Here is a 21,065-nt window from a genome sequence, read left to right on the forward strand (position 1 = left end):
CTCCTTGACACACTTTGAAAGTCACTGCTACCAAACTTTAAGGAAACACTGTTCTTAGGTGCCTTCCTAGTTTAACTTTCCAGTTTAAGATAGCCAAGGGGACTTTCAGAAGTGCTGTGCTAACTAAAAAAATCCCATTTTTCTCTCTAGTCTCACCTTAGAATTACTCATTAGTCTCACGTGGATTTTCACCAGCATCCTCTGCTCCTACCCAACACTTCCTGATTTTGGCAATATGACCTGAAATCTAAGCAGAGCCTGCTCTCCTCTGATCCAAATTGCCAGCAGGTTTCCTAAGTTTCTAGCATCTTCCTGTTTCAGAATACATCCTAATGCTGCTGGCAAGAGAACAAGTGAGACTTGGAACTTCCCTCGAGTGTGAATCACAACCTACAGTTGCCTCACTGCAACTTCTCTCACTTCTCTTGCATCCCATTTTAATTCCACTGTGTAAAACCTTAGCACACCTCTCTGTTTCCTTCTGTGGAGGCACACATGCACACTTAGGCAAAGCCTTATGTCATCAGACACTACAATTAAATGCTTGGTTAGGCTGTGTGGTAATTAGCATTGCAGCTTCAGCTGTAATTGTCCCTCTTTGGTGTCTATATAGGGCTTCCATTTTTGATTATGATTCAGTGTTACTTTTCTGCAAGACTTCTTCCATCTATCACCAGTGTATACCATACCCCATGGATGAAGCAATGTAGGGTATTGAAAGAAACCCTTGTAGAAACTGGGAAGGGCAGAGAGAACAAAGAGACCATTGAAAGAAGAGTGTTCTACAAGTTAAAGTTGAATGCTACACTGGAGAATTAAATTCCATCCTTTTCTTTGCCAAATAACTCCTGTGTGGTTCTAGAAAAGTCATGGACAGCTGCAAGCTGAAGTCAGTGGTTTAGCTTTTAATGGTAATGTGATCTATAAAATTAAGTGCTTTATAAGAAGTCTAAGCCCAGACATCTCAGCTTGGGCACCAAAACAACCTTACCTTAACCTTAGTCTTTCCATGTCTCAAGTTTTCATTTAGAGTGCAGAGAATAGCTGTCCCTTATATCATCCAGCAATGTGAAAATAAGGGGTTTTAAACAAGATCTTTCCCTGTAGTGGTGATGTCATACAAAAACTGAAGAAATTTTAGTAATTTTCTACTCCAAGCAGAGTTCAAGCAGCATGAGGTGACAGGATGCAGATCTGCCACCAAGTAAGGAGATGATAAAATACTGAAGTCTCATGTTTAAGGATTATCACTCACCCTCTGTGAAAAAACCAGTAATTGTTCATATCATTAGAGCTATACTGCATGTACAGGAGGAAAATGGCAATTGTACAAAAAAACTGAATTCTGCTCTTCTAAAATAAGTACTTGACTTAAAGCATAAAAATGGTGTTTGTGTAATGAAGGAGGCAGAGGACAATGGAGGGCTACGCTCAGCCATTGCCTCAGCTTTTAACAAAACATTCTGGAAAAACAAAGGAATCAAAATTTCACCATGTGGTATCACAAGGCTGATGAGCAGAGTTGCTATAATTAGATGCACAGCACAGTCTCTGCCACTTCTGCTAATGAAGTGTTTGATAACAGGAGTAGTAGACCATCAGCCTTTATACTGACAGACCCTCTACAGATGAAGCAGGGGAAGATCTGTACTACTTATATTTTAGTCAGGCTTAACTCCAACCTGTTGCAAGGACTTGATGAGAGCAGAGACTCTTCTCAGGTGTCTGACTCTACCCTAACCAGGAGCTATAGTTTCTAGTTTTATTGTATTTAACCTCTGCAGTCCAGCAAGGTGACATTCTTGCTCTGGAGGGTTGGCTCCTGCACAGTCCAGTCATGCATTGGGTTGGCTCACCAATATTTAGAGAGCTGTTCAGTCTTTAATAGAGTGTATTAAGGAAAAGATTCCCAGATTTACATGGGATTTTTATGAAATAGGAGAAGTCAGAGGCAGGATATGCCTTACTTCAAGCAGTTGTTCCAAGCCAGATGCACAGGAGAAGAAATGGTATTTGTGTTTATTATACACAATTCTCTCTAATCTTGATGAGAAGCAGCTGAAGTCTTCAGACAAAATACAACTTTCAAAGCCAGTCTTTGTCATAGACTTTAGCCTAGGTAACCAAGATAGAACAGTGCTGGAAAGCAGAAGACAGAAAGGTGCATGAAGGGTGCTCACAAGTGATGGAAGCCAGCAGCAGAAAGTTACTGCTATTAGAAGGCTAAAATTTGCTGCTGAAATTGTAGGGAACGACTCTTGTTTTTTAAACTTCTGGCTCAGAAGGAAACCTCTATTTCTGCTGCAGCCCAGCGTACAATTACTTTTGATTTTCTAGGCTCTTTTCCTAGTTTAATAAAAAAAAAAAAAAGGACTGGCGTGTTGTGCTGAGGACTGAGATGCCTGACAGGTCTTGCATTTCCGTAAGCATTTACTGAGCACTAGTTCTCTTCTAAATGATAAAAACTTACCTGTTTTACCTCAAAACTTAGCTGCGGTCTCATGAGGGTATTCACAAGTTGCTGCTGAGATAACCTGATACTCTGCAGCTGCCATTTAAAACTGAAGATTGCATTAGATAAAGGAATTACAAAAGCTTTGTAAAGGGTGGGGATGATGTGGTTAGAAAACTGAAATTTGTCACTTGCTGCCTATATTCATTTTAGAGCCATGCTCTGATTCCACGGCCCTTCTGGAGCCCTAGGTCTGTCTGTGACCCATCCTCCCTTACAGTTTTGCTGCAGGTTCTACTCTTTTTAGTGCCTCAAAGACTTCTGTTGAAGTCTTTCAGCTTTGATACCCCAAATGCTGAATCCAGAAGTCCCATCTGCTGCAATGAGACAATAAGCAGTGACCTGTCCCAGCCTGCCAGGGTAAGAAAAGAAAAGAAAATGAGCCTGAGTCTGGCAGGAGGAAGGAGTCAGAGAGAGCATACAGTTTGGTGCCAAGCTTGCTGGTTGCTTTCACCAGGGTTATCTGAGGAGGGGGAGGTGGAGAGGGAAGGAACTGACAGCCTTGTCATTAGCAGGCTGCAGCCCCCTGTCACAGGGGCTCCCGAAATAAACGATGATTGTATTGAAGCACGAGGCTGGATGGAGACCTCTGTGCTAATTTAATAAATTGCTTGCATTTAGGACCCCAGATTGTTGCTGTTACATTTTTACTGTGTGATGACACCTGGGATTTGCAAGGAGGAGGCAATGGGGGTGGGGAGAGGAGGGGAAGAAAGCAGCCCAGGTCCGCTAGCAACCGCTGGTGTGACCTCACTCCTTGTCCCGGGGGGGTATGAGATCATGAGAATGCCAGAGCTCTCTGAAGGATTCGATTTGTTGGGTACAGCAGGATGGGCTGATGAGTGATCTCATCTCCCAGGCCCTAGGGAAGGGTGCTAGCTGCTGCTGCTAGCCTTGGGGGCTGCAGAGGACTTAATCCCCACTCTAAATCCCACCAATTAACGACTGACCTGCCATGACATCATCGATGACAAAGCTAACTGGGACAACACAGCAAAATTCCAGGGGAATTTCCCCTTCTCTGTGATCGTATCAGACAAAAGAATTTGGACATGTCTAAAACAAACCTTTCAGCCCAGATAATGTCATTGCAGATTAAGCCTGGTTCTGGGCTCACAGCTTGTCCTGACCTTGTGCCCTGTCACCAGTTCTCCCCTTTAAACAGTGCAGGACAAAACACAAACAGGTCCTCATTAAGGCTGGGGAGCTCTGAAGTATCAAGCCTTTAGTCAGCTTCACAGCCCCACTCCTAGGTGCTTTAAAATAGAAACTGTGCTAAGAAAAATCTATTTTAGTTGTTGCACCTCGTTGTAGTAAGCCAGGAGGGAGATTTTGTTACCTTGGTGGTGTCCTTCAGGAATGGAAGCTTTCTAGTTGGAGCAACCACCAGAATGGCAAGGACAGTTTTGGTGAAGGTTTACAAAGAATGTCTCCCATTATTCAAGTCTCTTTTGAGAGAAAAAAGTGTTTCTACAAGCATGCTTCCTTCCTACCCCCCTTAAAACCTCAGCAAGATTTGGCGTCTCTGAGTTTCAAATGCCTTGAGGGCTACCTTGCAGTCTTATTATTTATAGTACCTAGAATTTATATCATACTCATCCCTCTAAACCTTAGCCACTGCTGCTGGGGTTCTGTAGCATTGCACAGATGTGCAAGAACGTGGACATCTGTAGCCTGGTCTGAAAGCTTAAGATTCAAAAGTTTAGAATAGCTGGATAAAAGCAGAGCAAGAGGAACACTGAGAAACCCTGAATGGATAGTTCACTTTCCTAGGCACTGACTTGGCTGGCTGCATCTCATGCTCTTTGTACAATTTAACAGCATATGGAGGGGTCAGTGAACACAGGTCCTTGGAAACTTCAAGCTCTGTGCCTGCTAAGTGTGCTGCTTTTGGCTTCCTGAGAGTAATCACACATCCCTTGTGTTTTGCAGGGAAAGTTTTACCTGGTGATTGAGGAGCTGAGCCAACTGTTCCGCTGCCTTGTCCCCATCCAGCTGTGGTATAAATACATCATGGGAGATGATCCATCCAGCAGCTACTTCCTGGGTGGGATCCTGATCATCCTGTACAGCCTCTGCAAGGTGAGTCCCACTTCATGAATAACCTCTACAGGAGCTGTGGCCAGAGCAGAGAAATAAGCACAGCTGAGGGGAACAACTTCACCTTTTCAATTGCTGGTCACTGCCCAGGCAGGGAAGCTGCAGCACCTGGAGACACCATGTGCTGTATGTAGCTGCTGAAAGCATTTTGCTTCACCAGTGTGTGGGCACTGCTGAGCTGCTCTTGTAGTGTTGCATCAGGCTTATGAGTCATTGCTGCTTTTTAATACCTTTCTGTAAAGGCTAGAGGAGAATGGGAGGGGAGTCTGGGGGGACCAGTACTGGAAGAGACGTTAGCTGTCTCCAGGTTTCTGGATGCAACACTGAAAGGAAGGTTGCTGACAGTGGAATGTTTCTCTAAGCCTTCCTCTGTCTTTCAGGGCAGGGTAGGGACTCTCACTCACAGTGCATGGAGAAACAGGGTCATGCAAGGACTAAATGTACTACTTGCCTAAATAAAACATAGTTCTGGCCCCATTCTAGGTCCTGGTCTGGCTTCTACAAGTCCAGAATCTCAGTGATAGGCAAGAGTAATTAATGTTTCCTCAAAAATAAGAATGTTAAGAGCATAAGACCTGCCTGTACAATTGTAAATTAATACATGACTTAGAGGAGTCCCAAATCTGAGGTCTAGAAACAGTAATATGCACACCCATGTGCATTGAACCCTGCCTGGGGCAGAGCAGTGGCTGAAGCAAACAGTGATACCTTTGGTATCCTCTGAGAAGGGCCAAGTGAGATAAGGCTGCTGCAGCCCTGATGCTTGTCTCTCCCTAGGAGAAAGGGGCTATGGCTTTGCACAAGCAGCCTGAAAAATAGAGAAGGGAGACTATATCTGAGCTGAAGATAGCTCAAAGGGGTAATGGATTGCTGAGCAACACCAAATCATACTACAGGCATTCTCTCAGCTGTTTGCTGCTCTTTAGTCAGTACTATAGGAGATGATGGTTGCCCTTTAGAAGATGTCATTGTCTGAATCCCCTCCAGATAACAGTAGCAAACTCTTCCATGCCCATTCAGCTTGTGAGGTCATGTAAAGAGATCACAATTATAAAGAGAGATTTCAAGTGATCTTTGTCCTGTCCCTTCTTGCAAAAGTTACTCAGCACCTGGAGAAGGAAGGAGTGCTCACCTGCAGTGCTAGATGCCATTTCTTACACCTGAAAATGTTAGAGTATGAAGAAGTGGGGCAGAGCTGCTTTTTCTTGGAGGAAGAAGGATCAAGCAAAAAAAAACATAGCAGATAGAGCAAGGGTCTCAGCTGGCAGGGCACAACCCCACAGCACCCAAACAAGGCAAGCAGGGCAGGTCTGGGGGTGATAGCCAGGTTCAGAAAGTCAAGATCTTCAGGTGGTGAGGCAAGTCCAAGATAAAGGCAGAACATCAGCCAGGGTCAGCCACAGTCCAGCAATTGCAGGGCATAGCCATGGTGATGAGACAAGCTCAGGCTGGGATTTCACACCACATGCTGGGACACCCAGATCAGCAGGAACCATAGCCAGGCACAGGCAGAGGCTGTGAAGCCTTTGTAGGAAGTGCTGTGATAATCCAGACTGGAAAAGTAACCTCTACATAGAGACTCTAACTTTGCAGCAGGACTGAGGGGCACACTTGGCTGCAGCCTGTGCCTGTAACATGCCCTCTTCTTCCTTTAAGAAGAGGTGTAAGTGGACAGATAAGCAGCAGAAGGGTGATGGGTCCCAGGAATGTGTCCCAGAGCATTGTGTGGCAACTGCTTCTTGCCACAGATGTGTCCAGGTCAGGCTTAGAGCTCTGCATGCTAGAGACTTTGCTTGGAAGGGAGGGAAAAGTGGGAGCACACTCTTCCAACACAGATCATGAAATCCTAGGTGTGTGCATCCCATTTACAGTCACAAGAACTGTAGTGCTAATTCCTTGCCTGAGACACTGAAAATATACCCAAAGGAGTCCACATTAGCAAAGCCACAAACCACATTAGAAAAGCCACAGAAGCCAATTTGGCACTCAGACCTTCTGTGCTCCTGGCAAAACTCCAGGGCTCAGCTAGGGCTGTGTCCCCCTTCCCTACACAAAGGGCAGGCTTGACTTTCAGAGGGCTGATGGGTGCTGTCTTGGTGTCTCTGTCTGCACTGAGTAAACATGAGCCTCTGATTTTGGTAAAGAAATCTCAGATGTTCATTAGTAAGGGCACCCACATGTTATTTTTTCCCTATACTGAAGGGAAGAACTCCCTGACTGCGAGCCCAGTTGTTGCCATCCTATTCCTAGATGGATGATTGATGCAACAAAGACTTCAGTGCAGGGGGTGTTAAAGGAACCTTAGAGAGACTACTGAAACATGCATCTTTTGGGGGTACAGGGAAGTCCAGAGAAAAAAAAATGGAAGGGGGGATATGGACTGGGAAAAAAGAAGACATCAGAGACAGAGCAAAGGCAATAGAAGTCACACTAGAAGCAAAGCAACCAGGAAAAGCTGTGGATTACTGTGGGAAAGAGCAGATCCCTATCCTTGTTAGCAGATGAAAAGTCTGTAGTAGTTGGCAGCCCCAAGTGCTTGGTGCTGACTGGAAGCATTACTGGAAGGACCCTGGGAACCTTTTTACATGCTGACTGGAAGCATTATTGGTGCCTTCATTTGATTCCCCATCTCTTGCATGATGATCTCATTGGCATTCCCTGCAGTGAGCCCACTTAATCATGCTAACCAAAAAAAAAAAAAAAAGATAGAAACCCAACTCCAGGCATTCTGGTGCCTTTATACTGTTAGTCCACTTGAGCTCTGCATAGTCTGATCACATCCTCCCCTATCCCCACTCAGACAGGTGAGAAATGGAAAGGTCCTGTGGTGTCCTCTGGCCCTTCTCCCAAGTGATGCAGGATTTTTCTTTGCACAACCATTTCTTCATATCTTGTCTAGTTCATAGTGTGTTTTTCCACACAGCTAGGGAGGATAAAGCTGGCATACCAGGGTAGGTTTTTCAAGAGATTTTCCCTTTTAGTTGTAGTACCATGTCTTCAATTTAAGAATGCTGAGTGTGTTCAGCCCCTTGATATTTAAAGGCAGTTTATCATCTTTAGCCCCCACTTTTGTACTGCTCAGCCAAGCTGTAAATATTTATGTCTTTTAGTCTGTTTTCAGAAATCACTTTCTGCAGGCTTATTTTCTGCCCTGCTCTGAACTGCTTTTAGTCTTTAATGAGGAGCCCAGAATGAGCACTGCTCTCCAGGTGCAGTTACATCATGTTTGCTGGGCAATGGAGGGAGGGAAGGAAAGGACCTGCTGCTGCCCCTGCTGTTGGCCATCTTTGGGCACCCACAAAGTACCAAGGTGCTGGAAACTCACTCCCTTCCTGGCATATGAGTTTTCTCACTCTTCAGGTGGATGGGAGCAACTCACCAGTCCTGCTTCTTATTCCTCAGGCTGTTTTTCTGGTAGCATTTAATCACTGCTCTCCACTAAATCACTCCCTGCAGCAGGACAAGCAATTCCCCTTCCTTTCAGGCATCATCAGGGCCCTGAAGTTTCAAGCTGTGTGGCAAAGCCTGGAAATCCCCCTTTTCCCCAGGGGCTGAGGAAAGCAGTTTTTGCCTCTTCCCTGTAAACAGATTGCCCCTCCTTCCTTCTTTCTCAGGCTGCCCACAGTGTTCTCTAACCTCACTTCTGGGCTTTTCAGGAACTCAGTTCTCAGGGGGGGAATGGGTCCATTTTAGCCTTTCCTGCCTAGTGGGGCTGGGCAATTTACCCTGCCACAGCTCTGCAGTGTCTGCCCCTCTTTTTGATCTGTGCAGTCCCCGTGGTTTGCAGTCCATCATTACAAGAGTTGGTTTGGCTACCCTTCTGCACTCTCAGTTCACATTTATTACATATTTTATGATCACCATGAAGTCTGTTTTGGCATAATTTTTACTTAGGATCTTTGTTCCCTCCAAGTATCCATTTGGAGAAACAGTTTCCTGGGTTTCTGGACTGGACACACTCTGACTCACATACACATACAGACACATTTTGTGAAAAGTGTCTAAATTGGAATGTTTTTATTGCAGTCTTTTGACATCTGTGGTCGTGTGGGAAGTGTCCGGAAGGCACTGAAGGTCCTTTGCACCCCACAGGTCAGTAGTCCTGTGTATTAGTCCAGTTTCATAGGTGGAATCTTGTTAATATTAAATAATGGAGATGAAAATTGCCCAGTGTATCAGAATCACAGAATTTAAAATGTGGATTAATCCATGGAAGCCTTAACTGCAAGAAGCTGACAAAACTTTGTAGTGCAGAGTGTGAAAAAGACTTAAAATAGAAGTATGCAGTGCTTGATGTGCAGTGGCATTACAAGAGATCCTGTTGGGCACAGAAATTATCCCTGGCATTGCATTATCCAGCACTGATATTTAGATCTGATGCAGTCAAATGTTGTGGCTTATGCTTTAAAATAGTTAAATTAAGGGCTGCAGAGGAAAGGAACATGAAGTTTGTAGAGTTTACCTTTCTTACTCTGTGGGCTTGGGCGGGTCATTTTTTTCAGCATGTTTCCATTTCCCCAATTACTGTTACAATGGGAGAAGCAACATTTACCTTCCACATATCTAAAAAGAAATGTGGGAAAGAAGCCTGTGGGTGCTGCTGCTGTTATTCTTTCTTCTGTTGTCTAACTTGCCAATAATAATGCTTCCCACTATCTAAACACCTCTGCAAATGAGGCTGAATTAATCCTTTCAGCTCCCTGTTGAGCTCATTAAATTTCATTATCATTGCTCCACAAGTGGAGGCACTAAAAGATGGAGTCAGCTCAAGGGGAAAACAAAACAGAGGGCACAGCTCCAGACTCCCTGTGTTCTGTGTGCTGCTCCCCCCATCTCCCTACCCCATGATACCAGTGTGCTCCTAGGCCAGGTAGGGAATCTGGGTGTGAAAACCTCTGTCTGTGGATATGCTTAGCCACAAACCAGATTATCTTCAACCCCCTTGACACTGGGATATTTTTTTTTTCACCTCTCCCTAACAGACCTATGGAGTTCGTGCTACCAGCCAGCAGTGCAGTGAGGCAGGTGACATCTGTGCCATTTGTCAAGCAGAGTTCAGGGAACCTCTGATCCTGATGTGCCAGGTAAGGCCCCAAGATTCCCACGTCAGCCTTTCCTGTTGGCATTCATTTGGTTAACTTCTGCAGCTGGGGAGAGGCACAGTTAGCCTAGGTACTTCTAAAATAATTTGCTGGGGCTTGAGCTAGTGGGTATTTGTTGCCCTCTTCCAGATAGCCAGTGACTCCTGGGAGCTGAGCCACTCTTCAGGGGCTGATCAGAGCTGTTGAGATGGAAAAGAACAGCCCTGTAGTCCAGGGACTGCCAGTTGGCAGTCCAGATCTTGGATCTAGAATCAAGATATTTTTATCTGACCCTTGGGGGCACTTGCTAGTCAACAGGCCAGCTGAATTCCAAGCAAATGCTGTGAGAGGGGCATCAATCCAGAATGAGCCTGAGAGGGTGCATGAAGGCTGGGGCAGCACATGCAGTCGTGGCCATGTGTCTGGACACCTGACCAGGAATAAAAGTAGTTCTGCAGAGGGAAGTTGGGGACCAGCACCTGGGAATTGTTTTGTTTCTTATTTAGTAAAAGGAGTAGTAAAACCTAGAGATTCAGAATGGCAGGCAGGAGTCCTAATGTGGTGCTGGAAAACCCCTGTGAACCCAGCACACTGCCATGGGTCTGTCAATACATTGGAGCCAGCTGAAGGCACTGCCTTGTGGCAAGGCTGGTGATGCTTCCCCAAGACTTCCTCTTCAGGTGCTTGTAACCCAGGTTCTGTCTTCTGGGGCTGAAATTCTGCATCCTGGAGGCTGTCTCTGGCTAATGTGTGGGTGAATGCAGGAAAACCTTAGGCAGAATGATTCAGGCTTTTCTTTCTGGGAATGGAAATGGTGGGATCAATCATGGTATCAAAATAAAGCTCAAGAGCCTTATTTTTGAGAGCTTTAACTTAACCATGCTTTGTAAACAGGGTTATCAAGGTAAAGGAGGGGATTCACCTGTGCATCAAAAGGATTTCTTACTGTTCCTATGAACATCTCTGCAGATGTTCTCAAGCTGCAATCCCCAGAGGAGCTCCCTTTGTATGTGCCTATCAGAGTCAAGAGTTTGATGAGTAACCTTTCTGCTGTCTCCGAGTGTTCTGAGGAGGCCTTAGCTTCTTCTGGCTTCTGATACTCCCTTTTTGCCCTGTTCCTGCACTCCAGTCTGGGGCTGTATGTGCTGGTGTGCTGAGCAGCTCTCCCTCCTGATCTCTGGTGGGACAATCCTGGTGTGGCTCAGTGTAGAAATGAGAAGAAAATTGACATTTCTAGAGAAGGGGATGCAGGAACTGCTAAAGCTATTGACTAGGAGTGAGTGATGTGAGCAGAAAAAAAGCAGTGAGGAGCAGGGGCAGAAAGGGGATTGTTTGAGCTAACTGAAGACTTGTGAAATAACTTCTAGAATTGAGGATGGTAACAGGGGAGAGAAAACCCTCTCAACTACTTTGTTAGCCCAAATGTCTTAGTCCTTTTTATTGGTTTGTTTGGTTTTTTGTTGTTTTTTTTTTTTCCTGTTGCTATATGAAGAAACAGTGTAATATATCATTAGCTTTGGCAGAGGGATGTAGTGGTAGTGCTGGGGTTTGGTGTTCATCCCATGTGCTCACCAGCTGCACTGTCTGTCTGCCTGTGAACTGCTGCTCCCGTGGCTGGCCACGGAGTGTGCACACAGAGTGCACTGACCAAGGCTGAGCCTCCTGCCCTCATCCTGGTGCTGCCCTCATCCTGGTGCTGCCCTCTTGTCTCCACAGCACGTGTTCTGTGAGGAATGCCTCTGCCTCTGGTTTGACAGGGAGAAGACCTGTCCTCTCTGCCGTTCCGTCACAGTCGAGACCCTGCGCTGCTGGAAGGATGGCACCACCTCTGCTCATTTCCAGGTGTACTGAAACCTGTATGTACTGACAAATAACATGTGCAAAGAGAAGAAAAAGCTGGAAAACCTGGTGATCCCATTTCCATACTTAGTTGCCTGTTGTTGTCTTAGGCTGTCATCCAGCTGTGCTTCTCCAGCAGCCAACAGAACAATGGTTACTAACCAGAAACTTTATCCTTACAGAGAAGAATGATGTTGGGTTTGTTATGGCAAACTCTGTGGCTAAGCTACAGCCAAGATTTTTCTTTGTTATAAACTGCCTGGGATGTTTCCTTTTTTCCTGTCCTTTAAGTATAGATAAATGTTGTGTGTATAATGAAAGAGTCATGTGAATTGCATGTGTATAACCTGGTACACTGGAAAAAAAAAGTCCTCTGGCTCAGAGCAGTCTTGAGGTTTTTCCCATAAAATGGCTCTACCTTCCTTGAAACTCATACCTTCACAGAATTACACTGCTGCTGCTTATTCCCTCTGAGAACTTTTCCAAAACAGTGCTTCAGAACCACCTGCTCAAAGCTCATTTGGGGCTGAAGAAACACCATTTCCCAGCAGCCACGTTTTTGCAGTGGTGGTGTCTCAATAAACACTGAACTTGGGAAAGACCATGTTAGGGAAGCTGGAAATGACACTTTCTTGGGAATGTTTTTCCTCTTTCATTTGCATGATCAGCCTTTCTGATTTCCTAGCATATGGGGAGAAGAGTGGGAAGCAAGGAGAGGTTCAAATCAAGTTTGATTTGACGAGGTGAAAAGATCTGAACCGAAAGCATCTGACACGTCCAGGTACCAGCGTGCTCCTCAGTGCAGCAGCTTGAGGCTTCCTGCCCTTAGAGCCCAGCTCCCCCCAGCAGCCAGACCCTGCCTGCCTCCAGAACCAGAAAAAACCCAATGCCCAGACAGCGCTGAGCCCTGCGGGAATGCTGGAGCATCAGGATGCAGAGCCCCGCTGGAGAGATTTACTGCTTGAGGGCAGAATCACACGGAACAACCGCATTCCCTCAGGAGCCAGCCTGCTTTATACCCAGGCTGCATAATCCACCTGTGAGGGTGGAGACTTGATGGTGACACTTCAGACAAAAGCCCTTGGAGCCAACACCTGGTGTTGTTGACAATTGCTTCAGTTCCTGTCGCTGCAGTGCCCTCTCTGCAGCAATGTCACCGCGGCTGGGGTGCTGCAGTGGCACTGGAGTGGATAATCGGGAAGAACTGTACCTGGGGGAAATGAGCCCGTGCTCCTCTACTGACTGCTGCCTTCCCGTCCTGCTGGGAAACTCCACAGGGAGAACTAAAGCAAACAGGAGCTAATGGTAACAGGATTAAAGCTCCACATTTCTTGGGAAATAATAGTTCAGTATGGCCGGAGGAGAAATGAGGAGAGGCAGAGTCTGAGCTGGGAAGATAGTCCAAATCTGGCTGGAGAGATACAGGGAAGTGGAGGAGGAAAAGCTTTGCTTGTCAAAACGAAGTGATTCGATTCTTGTCAAACAGATCCCATGCAATTGGAGAACTCAGCCAAGGAATCCAGAGGCTGTCTGCAGTGGGAAGAGCCTTTTTGAGGTTTTCAGTGGGCAGGAAATGTTACGTATGTTGCCTACCATACCTGGAACATCTACCAGGAAGAGGGAAAATTACTTATTCCATGGACAGGCAATGTATGGAAGGTTTCAGCCTCAGTTTTCAGTTCATTAAAGAGTTGGTCAGAGCTGCTTTCAAAATATTTGAAAAGCCACTTCTAATTCAGGTGTGGTTTTTGGGTTTTTTTTCCTAAGTGCTCCTGGAAAATGTATTTGGAAAAGTGTATGAAAATGTTACTGTGAGCCTAAAGCTACAGCTAGCATGTAATACAGAATTCCTGGGTTTCTATTGGTGATAAGGAAGGCAATCAAAGGCAATCAAAGGGGAATGGTTATTTACCATTCCTATAGTCCTTTTTCTTTCCTTTTTTTTCCTTATTGAATGATCCCTCCCCATTCAGCAGTGTGAGTGAGAAAGAGGGGACTTGAAGCACCCTGCTGCAGCCCAAGGACTCAGAGTTACAGAGATGGTTTTGTGAGGCAGGACAATTCTGTCCTCTCTAGAGCATGACGAAAAGAGAAAACTTCAGTTCTAGTGACAACTGATGAGAAACTTTGGTTAATTTCCATGGGAAAACACTCAGGGTAGTGGAAAGAAATTATCTGCTCAAATTTCAGAGAAGAAATAAAAAACGGAGCCTTTTTTTTTTTTTTTTGCCATTGAACAGTTATTTTTCTTTTTTTTTTTTTTTAATAAAGTCATTATAAATATGTACAAAGAGTCTCAGCATATGAAATTCCTTTTACAAAAGAGAGAAGCCACATCCAACCATAAGCAGGAGCCCTTACAAACTCCTGTCAGCAGTGAGCAGCATATGCTTTGCTCTTGCTTTGGTGAGGGTGGAAACTTGCACAGTGACTCTGCAAGAGTTTACATCCAAATAGTACTAAATCAGTAATGTGCAAGGAGTTGGGTATTCACTGCATTAAATCAGTTTCATTCTGTTAGCAATGCATCTGGGAAGGGACTGGGAAATTTGCAGATGTCTCAAGGACTAACGATGATGGGAAGATTTTTTTTTTTCTTCTCATAAACTGTATTCTTCCAAGTTGATTGGGAAGATTATGCTGTGAATACCCAAGAACACAAAATCCCACTGTCTCTGGGTTTGCTCTCTGCTGGGGTGACATCTGTAACAAATAATGGATGCAAGTAATAATGGCAGCTCAATACCCAGGTGCTTTCAGAATTTGTCAAGCTCCAAAGTTGCTTTCTGCAATTATTAAAAAAAATCTGTGAAATTCAAGTACTTAAGTATTCCTGCAGCATGGATGCTGAAGAAGTGTGATGGGAGTCAGCTGAAAATTCACTCTTGTATTCAAATAAATATTGTCAGGAAAAGCTATTCCCCTGTTCTGTATTTTGCAGTTCTAAAATTCTCCCGCGGATGGGGAACAGAAGTTGTGCAGCTTTGACTGAAACACTCAGCTTCTTCCCACAACTGCCCAGGCTGGAGCTGTTGTCTGGAAGACCCAAGTTTGGGAATGCTGGAGATGCAGATGGTGTGTGAGCCAAGCCAGTGGGAGGTGTCTGAGGATGGGCACAGGGCCTCAGCTCAGCACAGCCTTGGGGAGGGACAGGACTTCCACCAACTCCAGCAAGGTAGGAGCAGCAGGGAGGATTCCTCTCCTCTGTTCAGCCCAGGAGTGTTTTCCTCAGGCAGGTCATGTCCCGTGTTATTTAGGCTCCCCATGGCTTTGGGATGTGGAATGAGCATGTTCAGTGTCTCCTCACCTCTACTGAGATGAACAACTGTGGCTCAGCATCCAGCCAGCAGTGCCTCGCCCACTGCGTGGTAAGAATGAAGGGGATTTTGAAGCTTGAATTCCAAAGCCAATTTGCTTTAAAAAGTTATAAAGATATTGTTCACCTGTCATGGAGGTAGAATATTGCTAGGAGGTTTTGACATGCATACAGAAAAAAAGTGTGTCCAGGATTTAATTTGGAGCCACAGGTAGTTGATTTAATATCTCGGACTTCTGTCAAGATCATGGACAGATGTCTTAAAACCATTTGCAGGAAAATGAAAACTAAACATTAAGGTAGATTTACTACTCTGTCCTCATCAGAAACCATTTAATATGGAGTAGTGCAGGTTCTTTGAAGGGAAAGATCTCCTTCAGCTTTGCTTCCCTGTTCTCCACTGCCTCCCCTGCCAAAGTGAGATTCTGCACTGCCTGCTCAGCCCAGCAGGACTGCAGCAACACCATTTACACAAAGTGTTTCATCCTGCGAGGACAAACGCCCCATCCCAGAGCTGGGTGGACACAGCAACTCTGCCAGTGTAACCAAAGGGGTTTCTGATCTGTTTCATGAGGAGCTGCTGCCTCTGCTTTCACTCTGGAGGTAAGGCCCTTGTAATTTTAGTGTGATATAGAAACAAAGCAAAATCACAAATCAGATTAAACTGATTTAACAAGTGTTTTTGATTTAAGTAAATTGCTTTAGTAATGGGCTTAGCTAAGTTAGGGCAATTTTTGCATGCCTACATGCTCTAAAAAAGAAGCATGATGGGTTTCTCATTCCTCATTGCTGACAACTCATTGATTTTGGTGATGTGCTTTATGGTTTTATTGGGTGATGCCTCTCCTGGGCACATGAATGTGGACAAAAGAGGAGGCACTGCTGTTCCTGTACAATATCAGAGGTAGAACGGGTCCCATTCCCTATTTTTTTACCTATTAAAATAATTGTAAGAGAGAAAAGGAAGGAATCTGGAATTACTGTGCTGAAGTCTGTCCTGGGTGTAACCAGACAGTGGTGCTGTCCTTGAATTAATTTGGCCAAAGGACTTTACCAGGTGGGGAGGGAGAAGCTGATTAGCAGCCCACACTCGAGACCACTTTTCTACCCTGAAATCTGAAGTTCTAAGATGTGATGGGAGCTATCCTGGTGGAGTGCTGCTTTAAAAATTAATAAAGACTTTCCTCACAGCCACATTATGTTCTGTATAGACCATGATCTCATAACCTCCTCCTCTGGCTTGCACACGCACTGTCTGCTGAAACCTAAGATGAGGTCTTTCTGTCTTTTTTTTTTTATTTAGAGAGCACTCCCCAGCCTTCACACGGGCACAACGGCGAAGCTTATCAAAATCAATGACTTCTTGGCTGCTGGAAAGAAAAAAAAAAATCAAAAGGAGGAGGGAGAGCGAGGAACTGTGCTGGTTTCCTACCCATCCGTGTGGTACAGAACCCCCCACCATCTCACACAGCTGCTGCAGTACAGGGAGAGCAGCACTAGGGGAGTTTACAGCATGCTTTCTTTTCCAATACAAACATTAACCTGGGTCAAGTCAGAGATTTTAAAAAGGATAAAAGCACTCCTTGTCAAAAAATGGAGGCATTCAAGAATAGGAATTATACCAGAAAATGTAAGGCTTTGACAAATACATACCCTCTAGTAAATAATTTCATTTATGTACAAGGAATGCTGGCTAGAAAAGTGCTGGGAAGCAAAGCTTGGTTGACCCAGCAAGTAACGGATGAAAGTCTTCCAAAAATTAACCCAAGGTTCAGACTGAAAAACCAATTTAGAACTACAAAAGGGGAGCAAATCAGGATTAAAGCAGGATTTGGGATACTGGACCTGCTCTTGCTTACACTTGGGAAGCACCCTAAATTTGGCTGTTGTTTTGTAAGAAGAACAACAGGCAGCACGTGTCTTCCAACGTTTTTTTGGGAAGCACCAGGGAGAGGACTGATGCCCTGGGAGTTCTGGGGTTGGGGTTTTTAACAGAAAAGCCTGTTCCTGGGGGGGTAGGGCTGAGGGAGACTGGCCAGTCACTGTGCTACTGAGGTTATTCACTGATTTAAGGAGCTTCACCAAGGTGGGGACACCATGGTAAGGACAGAACTTTTTTTTTTTTTTTTTTTTTCCTCACTTTTCCTTTGCTGTTTAATGTTCTGGAGGAATTGCCTCTTTGGGAAAAATGGTACAGGCTGCAGAGCCAAAAATCCAGTGTGGCAAGAGAACCACTGGCAGTGCACACCAGAGATGCAGGGGAAGATGGAATAATGCATGTTCCAGGGGAGAAGTTCATTGAATATTCAGAACTCAGGAACTGTTACAGGAGAGGAGTGTGTGGGAGAGCCCCCTCATGTCACAGAGCTGCCTCTGTGGCAGTGGGGTGTGCATGCAGGGCAAGGGAAGGTTGGGCAGACCCCCTCCAGGCTGCATGTCCCCTGTAGCAAAGTGACACAGCCTCTCTTCCTGGGGGATTGTTTGCTGTTCCCCTGGGACTGTGCAATACCACACACAGCCTTTCACTTCCTTGGTTTTTTGAGTGAGCTGCAGAAAGTTGTTATTTTTAAGACTATGCCTTATCAGTCACTAATCCAGCACTTGCAACACTGCTGAAAATCAGCTGAGGGTCCTCCTTTTGCTAGAAGAATTCTTACTTATTTCAGTAGGAGACTGAGCTGAGAAGGAGTACTACACAGCACCAGGCCAAAAATGGTAAGAAAATGTTTTATCAGTCCCTATGGCTCTGAGGCCGTCTAAAATCTATCAACAGACAAACTACACTTAGCTACATGATCCCTCCCCACACTGCACATCACAGAAAGTAGGGCAAGGTTATTCATTAGGAACAATTTGCTCTTTCAGCATAGCCCTTTCTGCTGTTGGTGAAGTGACTTGGATCAATACCCACGAAAATATGTGCAGGGGCCCAAAACACGTTGGTGAATATTTGATAAAGGGAGAATTCAGCTTTTGGATTGCTTCAAAATATTTCTCCTCCAGTAGTGGAAAATGCAAGGTTTGACTGGGACACAGTGGCCACTCAGCTTGTTCCTTGTCTGCACAAGGGCTAGGAAGTATTTTTAAAAGACAAGGAGCCAGCTCTCCTTTGGAAACTGGGTACTTAACATTCCTTTCTGCCATTGAAAATTCCTCCCTGCCATGAGAGGGATGATTTTCTGGTGCAAATATCTGAAGCTGGGAAAAATGTGTCTAAAAAAGTGTGCGTAATAATTACTGTAAGTAGCATCTGGAAGGCATCCTGAATCTGACACGTAGTTTTGGCTGCAAGAAAAAAAGCACTCAGTACTGGACTGAAAAAAGCCCTTTGACTTCAAAGAAGAAGTTCTCCTGTTATCCCCTAGTCTAGATGTAATTCCCTTCCCTGGCTCATAGGATTGGAGACTGTTAAATCACCATCCAGGAGAAGACCCAGCTCTGGAGCTGTAGGAGGCTCTGCATGAGCAGACTGTGACAGCCACACTGCAGTGAAAAGAACAGGGGTGTCCTTGCCACCACAGTGAATGCTGCTTCCCAAGCTCCCAACCCTCAAAAGAAAAAGAACTGCCCCAAAGAAAAGCAGTTTTATAAAGTTCTGGGGTAAATTATTTGTCTTAATTTATGCAGATATTGAAAGAAAGAAAAAAATAGCACCTTCTCAACAAGTATTATTTTTTGCTATCTTGTGTATAAATATTAATAACCAAAATAGATTTCTCCTTGTCCCATGTTTCAGAACATCCTCTTGGGGAAACTGTAGCACCACACAGAGGCAGTTTAGCCCCAGACAAATATTAAATGTAGCACCAGAGAACCTAAAGTCAGAAGAAAAGCTTATCTCACCTGGTGCCAGAGCTTAATATATACACACACAAACTGTCTGCTGTCCAAGCTGTGAGCACCTCTTCCCCCACCACCACGGCTCAGGATGTGCCCATGGAGCAGCAAGTTAAGTTTGGTCACTCAAGGCATGACTAAATCCTGGATGTTTAGGTTACTTTTCATCCTGCTGCATTGAAAGGAAAGTTTATGTTGCCATAAACAAGGTGCAGTGGAGAAAATACCAACGTGACAGCAAGGACATCACTAAGCTTTTGGACTCAGACTGCAGGAGCATGAATGCTCAGACCACCATCATCTACAAGGAATGTTGCTTACGTTCTCAACAAGGCATGCACGGCTCAACGTATGCATACAGGAGGGTTTACATTCTTCTATATATAAGCATGTATGTGTCTCTGGTTTGCTGCTGGGCCCTTGAACAGCTCTTTCCGTGCAAATCCTTCTTCACATTGCCCAAAGCACGTCTGCCAACATCTTCCACTTCTTTCTTTCTCTCCACTCTTCACAGCTGCTGCTCAGGCTCTGGATTCCCTGGAGGAAAAGGGGAAACAATTTTCTCCAAGGGCACAGGGTTTTCTCCAGCCTAAGAAAGAAAAAGAATGGTGTTTGGTTTTAATTATATTGATGCACTGGTTACAATAAAAACTTCTTTTAAATTTATGCTTGAACCCTCCTGCTAAATTTACTGACAAGAAGAGGTATGTGATTTATGAGGGTGCTGGTTTCATGGCTCAACACGAGAGATTTTGCCCCTGTCCCTGTGCCACTGCAGGATTTTTGGTGAGCTCTTGATCTTTTGGGTGCTCTGTCTTCACTTACATCACGTTAACAACTGTGTTACCTTTTGGGGAAGCCATTAATTTTCTTACAGGTAGGCACGGGGTGCAGTGAGTGCCACAGGAGACTGCAAGAACTCACTCATTCCTGGCTCTGCCACTGATTAGATTTGTGGCCTTGGGCAGCCCACTCCTCTCAGTTGCTGCTGTAAAATGAGGGCAGTAATAAGTTATTTGCCTCACAGGTGGGCTGCGAGCCTTAATTAATAAAAGTGCTCAGAGAAAGGCACCCATCTAAGTGCAAATTAGCAGGAGAGGTGCCCGAGGGGCATCTGCTATGAAATCCCCATTTCCCACACTTATACCTCAGTTTGTGGAGAGCAGCATTCGCTGGGATAGATCCCAGCTTCTGGGCTGTCTGCTTTGCAGGGGCTGTGCCAGTGAGTGATCTGAGAAACACCGCAGTGGAGACATCTCTGGTGGCCTCCTGGCCGAGGTGACTTCACCCGGCTGGGAGGGGGGAGCAGCTGACTGTGCAACTGCATCAGCCATGAAGTCAGAGTGTAATTAGGGCCGGCAAACAGCTCGGGGGCAGCGTTCCGGTCGGCTGTAAACCCAGAACCGCTTCCCTTCCTCCTGGAGTTCTGTCTTTGTGCCAGGGTGAGGGTTCTCAGCACCCAGTGGCACTGAGGCACAAGCTGACACCTCCGCAGCGGGCAAGTCCTGCCATGGACTCTGCGGGACCCCCGGAGCCTCTGCTTCAGCCTCCAAAGTTTCAAGCGTTTCATCCCAGGGACTGTCAGCTGCTGCTGCACGCAGGATGTGCCAATCCCCACCTCTCCCTCCCCCAGTTCACAGCCTCGCTCTCTGGTCGGGAGGGATCTGAAGCCGCAGTGCAAACAGCCCCAGGGCTCCATCAGCCGCACCGCAGCCTCACTGCTCCCACTGCTCCAAGGCCGGCAGCGAGCCCGGCAGCTCCTGTGGCTGCTGTGCACACACACACACACACACACACACACGCACACACACACACAGCCCTGCACACACACACACTCACACACACACACGCACACACACACACAGCCCTGCACACACACACACTCACACACACAGCCCTGCACACACACACACACAACCCTACACACACACACACACAACCCTACACACACACATAGCCCTACACACACACACACACACACACACACAGCCCTACACACACACACCTGCTCTCTGCAAGGTATTTCACAAGGTTTTGGGTTTTTTTTTGCAGAGCCGCTTAGCTCTTTTTGGCAGAAGCTGAATTGGAAAGGTGTTCACGACCTGCAGTAGGAAGGTGGTAATACCAGCGACACAAGAGCAGCCGGCCGTAAACAGCTGGCAAGAAGCAGCCCAGAAGCTGAAACGTGTCCCCGTTTGGCCTCCTGCAGACACGGGAACAGCTCTCCCTGCAGCCCAGGCTCCGGGGACCTCAGCCTGACCCCTGCACGCTCAGGTCCGGGCCAGTGCTGAGCAGGGAGGGACAGACAGACAGACAGACAGCAGCAGGGGCTGCTCCAGCCTGGTGAAACTCACAAGGAACAGCCTAGGGGCAGCTGCAC

The 21,065-nt window shown here is 45.8% G+C and overlaps 1 protein-coding gene across 10 annotated transcripts in view; it reads left to right on the top strand.

Moving 5' to 3' along the window:
- The window catches only part of RNFT2 (ring finger protein, transmembrane 2), a 29,499-nt gene extending 15,052 nt beyond the window's left edge, over positions 1-14,447 (top strand). For 6 of the 10 annotated variants that reach the window (XM_030460304.1, XM_030460305.1, XM_030460303.1 and 3 more), the window contains exons 8-11: positions 4,445-4,594; positions 8,639-8,704; positions 9,595-9,696; positions 11,410-12,719. In XM_030460304.1, the coding sequence (XP_030316164.1) occupies positions 4,445-4,594; positions 8,639-8,704; positions 9,595-9,696; positions 11,410-11,544 (453 nt within the window). In that variant the 3' untranslated portion in view covers positions 11,545-12,719. Of the gene's footprint in view, positions 1-4,444; positions 4,595-8,638; positions 8,705-9,594; positions 9,697-11,409 lie in introns of all 10 variants that reach the window. The other 4 variants (XM_030460308.1, XM_030460307.1, XM_030460309.1 and 1 more) reach the window with 4 other exon arrangements.
- The last annotated feature ends 6,618 nt before the right edge of the window (positions 14,448-21,065 follow it).

The sequence above is a fragment of the Calypte anna genome, chromosome 15 (genome assembly GCF_003957555.1).
Source record: "Calypte anna isolate BGI_N300 chromosome 15, bCalAnn1_v1.p, whole genome shotgun sequence".
NCBI classification, from domain to species: Eukaryota; Metazoa; Chordata; class Aves; order Apodiformes; family Trochilidae; genus Calypte; species Calypte anna.